This window comes from Porites lutea, chromosome 8, assembly GCF_958299795.1.
Source record: "Porites lutea chromosome 8, jaPorLute2.1, whole genome shotgun sequence".
Classification (NCBI taxonomy): domain Eukaryota; kingdom Metazoa; phylum Cnidaria; class Anthozoa; order Scleractinia; family Poritidae; genus Porites; species Porites lutea.
This window is the reverse complement of record NC_133208.1, coordinates 10429057-10433068: the sequence shown is the minus strand read 5'-3', so window position 1 is coordinate 10433068 and position 4012 is coordinate 10429057. Positions and strand designations below refer to the sequence as shown.

Below are 4012 nucleotides of genomic sequence, written 5' to 3'. Positions count from 1 at the left end.
CACACGACGCATGTGATCTTGTCTTGCATTTTGTCTTGTAAACGTGGCATTGCAGTACCAGCAGTCAAAGCAAGGTTTTTCATCAGCATAAGCGGTCTTCATGTGTAGGGTCAAGCTTTGAGCAGATGTCAATACCTTATCGCAAAACATCCATGGAAAACGCAATGGGTTGTTCGAATGTTACTGTCTTACATGTAACATAACGTGTTTGTATCCAAAAGTGAAGTAACACTCTGGGCATTTCACTCGATTTTCTGTTGTACCGCATCTCTTTAGCAATCTCTCATAGCAATGAGAGCTAGTCAGACGTTTGTCTTGCCAGTATGAAAATTGTTCCAAATCTTGCATAGATGCTGTCTGCATTGTGACTGCTATTTAACACGTTCGCTAAAATCATTCTGCCTTTTTATGCCTGAAAAACGCTGAGTCAGCAACTCCATCTCACTAGCATCCAGACCCTCGCAATCTCTGTTAGAGTGGGAGGGGAGGGGTTAGGGGAAGAGAGTGTTTTTAGGGCAAGGGAGTGGGCTTAGGGCAATCTAGCTCTGTTTAAGAGATAAGTAGTCAAGTAAATCAATCACACAGAAATAATCCTTACACACTTTTATTCAATCAATAACCTACCGTACAAATCTCTAGGCAAAAAATGCTAACTTAAAAAGCTTTAGGAGGCCTAGTTTAAGTGTGTTGCCCTATCCAATTATAACCATAAGGTTTGCTGCTACAATCTTTTGTTTGAATCACCCGCTTTTCAAAGACAAGGCCAGAATTCTTGACTTTGGGGGTTAGACAGATTTCTTGGTGGTCCTATTGGTGTCCATATTCACGCTTACAGGTACCGCAATAGGTTGTGGTGCATTCCCAGGGTTTCTGATCGCAGCTAAAATGTGACTTTTCATGGAATCAAAATTCAACAGAGCCCTGCCCTGCTCATCCTGAGTAAAACCGCGTATTTTGCATTCTGTCTCACCATTTTGTAGCATGTAAGTGTAATTTTTTGGACCCCCTGTCGCAAACTCCTGTATGGGTACGCCAGCGGTTTCGTCTTTCATCTGACCCAAAAACGGGCCTGTCTCCACTTCAGGTAAACCGTTACGCCAAAGATAAATGATGCTGTCTGTATCAAAGTATAGGACCTGCTCTTTCAGCAGCTCTAAATACTTGTACAACTCTAAGCGAGCCCATGACGTGGTGAAACTCGCGATAAAAATGTTGGTTTTATTGCTTAGAATGACCTCTTCTACAGCTTTACTGACATCAATTTCGACTATATCATCAGTGCAAATTCGTATGTCGTGAATGTTGTTACCAACATCTTCTATTATTGCATATAGCTCTGCAGGACTTGTGACGGTAAAGGTTTGAGTCTTGTTGGGTTTCTCGCCGAATTCGCCCCAGAAGCTGAAAATACAAAGAGGGAAACAAATCAAACACTGATTCTTTGAAGATCTTTGTCCTATCTTTTCATTCTAATTTTAATTACCTGTTGAGCATAAGTTTCGCCACTTGTTTCCGTCCCCCGTTTTTGGCCACTTTTGCAGGCTCTAGCTGAACCCCTTCACGGTCATAGTAAGCATTGATGTACTCTGACTTTACTGCCTCTGTGGTACAATTCTTGGGCCAACCCGATGCTTCAGTCTTATTTTTGAACCATTTATTTACATAGTCTGCAAACAAACCCTCTTTGCGCTGATTTTCAGGAAAATGCCACACCTCGGGAATTTTTAGGATCTTAACCAAGGTCCACAGCTTTCTGCAACTCAGGTGTGCACCAAGTTCCCGTTATACAGCGTTCCTCCGCAGTGTGGGTGCAAACCGCTGTACGAGTCAACCATTGTTTTTCCAATTCTTCCTTTACGCATTGTGTACATAGGGGAAACATGAGTTTGCCACCAATGTGGACGGGGAGTTCTGGTTGATACAAATGGGGTACTGGGAGAATCTTGACTTTTGCTGTACCAAGGTAGCTGCCAATATCTTGATTTGTTGGATTGACCAAAATCTCGGGGTGACCCACTGGATACGTTTTTGTTTTGTTGACGTACGGGTAAAGCGAATTTCGTCTCTTGCTGCTGCAACACAATGTAAACGCACTCCATGGGTTCTACCACCAAAGAAGCTATCTCTAGGGTTCAATGGCTCAGACAGCTGAAAGGTCTTCAAAAATTCCATGAGAGTGGGGTTTGTTTTCTTCTTAATCTCAAAATCATGCTCCCATTTCTCAATCACCGTATAGCCTGCTTGACGTAACTTCTGTGTCTTTTTACAGGTGGCTTCATAGATTTCTGAGATGGCACGATGTGGATGACAATTGTGTTTCCTGTAGCGATGGTTTGAAAAACATTTAACACACCCACGATAAAAGCAACCATGAAATGCATAGACCGTTTTGGTAGTTTCGTCATAGCCATCGACAAACAGAGCCTTGCCTTGCGTGATCACCTTTTCCTCTTTCACGTTGCGGACATGGCGTAGTTTATTTCCTCCTAGTTTAAAATCTTCAAAACATAACCATTCTAGTGCTGCTGTACTTTCATTCACATTAGCACCACACAAGCCATTCAATGGCTCTATGGCAATGGTATCCTCGGGGATAAGATCTCTTCGCCAGAATAAACTGCATGCAGAAGCAATGGTGGCACATTATTCTATAGGATTAAACCCTGCTTCCTCTTTAAATTCTTGTATAAACTTTCGACAGGCAGCTTTTAAGACCATTACATCAGAATGGCAGTACTTGTTTAACTGCTCCCAGAGGACATGTTCTTCACTTCTTGCCAATTCAGTCAATTCTTTTTCTTCATTGCTTGTGGCTGAAACTAGTGTCTTGCCGGTAGACAACCCCTGTAAGTTAAACTCTCTCTCGTATGGAACGCATGCGGAAAGAAATCTTTATGAAGCTCGACGAAATTGAATGTTTCAGGCAACTCTGCCAGTGGCATTGGGAGAAAACAAAGTGAATCTTTGCAGGTAATCATGGCGTTCAGATACCAGTAATGGAACTTCAGGGTTTTGGCGCCCGTCGTAAGCTGGTTTTTCACCTTAATACCCTGACGGTAAAGTTCCTCGATGATAAAGTTACTATCAAAACCCTTGAGGTTGTGAAAAATTATAAATAAATCGCGCTGTTTGTCTCCCACTTCTGTTAGTTGATTCATCGGGTCCATAAACTTTTGAATGCAGGTTTCGCCACTAAAGGCATGAGAAACATTGTGTGGATCTTCTTCAGTAGCATATCGAGTCAAATCTGCTATGAATAAATGCTTTCCCTGCTCTGTGGGTTCTATCAAACATTCGTATCAGCAAACACCATGAGAGGTGGTAGCTTCTTTTCCTCGTCATCATCATCATCGTCGTGTTCCTCATCGTCTACATCTTCAACACGTTGAATGTAACTTTTGTGGTTGTATATTTCCACAAATTCATGGCAGTGACGGCAAGTGTCGTGGTAGCATTTGTGAGGCTTCTTTGGATTCACTTTATAACCTTTACAGCATTTTAGACAATTCTTTAGTTTCTGACAAAGACTGACTTTTTTCTTGCCGTTTGGTTCTTTATGAGCTTTGAAACAGTCTGGACCATAGAAATCACGCTGACAGCCATTGCAGTGAATTGTACGTTTCTTGCCTGAGGAAAAATCTAGGCAACCCCCTTTATTTTTCTGAGAACGTGTTCGTTGACAACTTGCGCAGTTACGTCCCATACAAGAATGGTTTGCTGCGTCGTCTACATCGTACCCTTTACAGCAATAAAGGCAAAAGTACGACCGATTCAAAAAAGCAATAATGCTTGTTAATCCATTGTAGTGATTCTCGTGTTTAAGCAAATAAATGACTTTGCTGTACTGATGTACATTGCCTTGAAAAATACAGGCACAAGATACGTAATCAACCACGATGATTTTGTAGCCTTGGGATCCTAGAAACATTTGAAATTTTTCTACTTCCTCAAAGCCACAGGGACCCTCTGGTACCCCTGCCTCTTGGTGAAGCTGCTTAGCTAGGCGTTCTTG

General features: G+C 42.1%; 1 protein-coding gene across 1 annotated transcript; it reads right to left on the bottom strand.

Moving 5' to 3' along the window:
* Window positions 1-785: 785 nt before the first annotated feature.
* LOC140945176 (uncharacterized) lies at window positions 786-3158 on the bottom strand. The gene is made up of 4 exons (XM_073394231.1): window positions 2992-3158; window positions 1960-2617; window positions 1484-1638; window positions 786-1401 (listed from the first exon to the last, which is right to left on the bottom strand). The coding sequence occupies exons 1-4, from the start codon at window positions 3156-3158 to the stop codon at window positions 786-788; spliced, it is 1596 nt and encodes a 531-aa protein (XP_073250332.1).
* Window positions 3159-4012: the final 854 nt, after the last annotated feature.

Excerpts from the sequence above, each read along its gene's own strand:
- LOC140945176 (XM_073394231.1), bottom strand. The coding sequence starts at position 3,158 with ATGAATCAACTAACAGAAGTGGGAGACAAACAGCGCGATTTATTTATA. Across the intron at positions 2,618-2,991 it reads ACCCTGAAGTTCCATTACTG|TTTATTCTGGCGAAGAGATC; the intron begins GTATCTGAACGC and ends TTCTGCATGCAG. Across the intron at positions 1,639-1,959 it reads AGATATTGGCAGCTACCTTG|ACTGAAGCATCGGGTTGGCC; the intron begins GTACAGCAAAAG and ends TTCAAAAATAAG.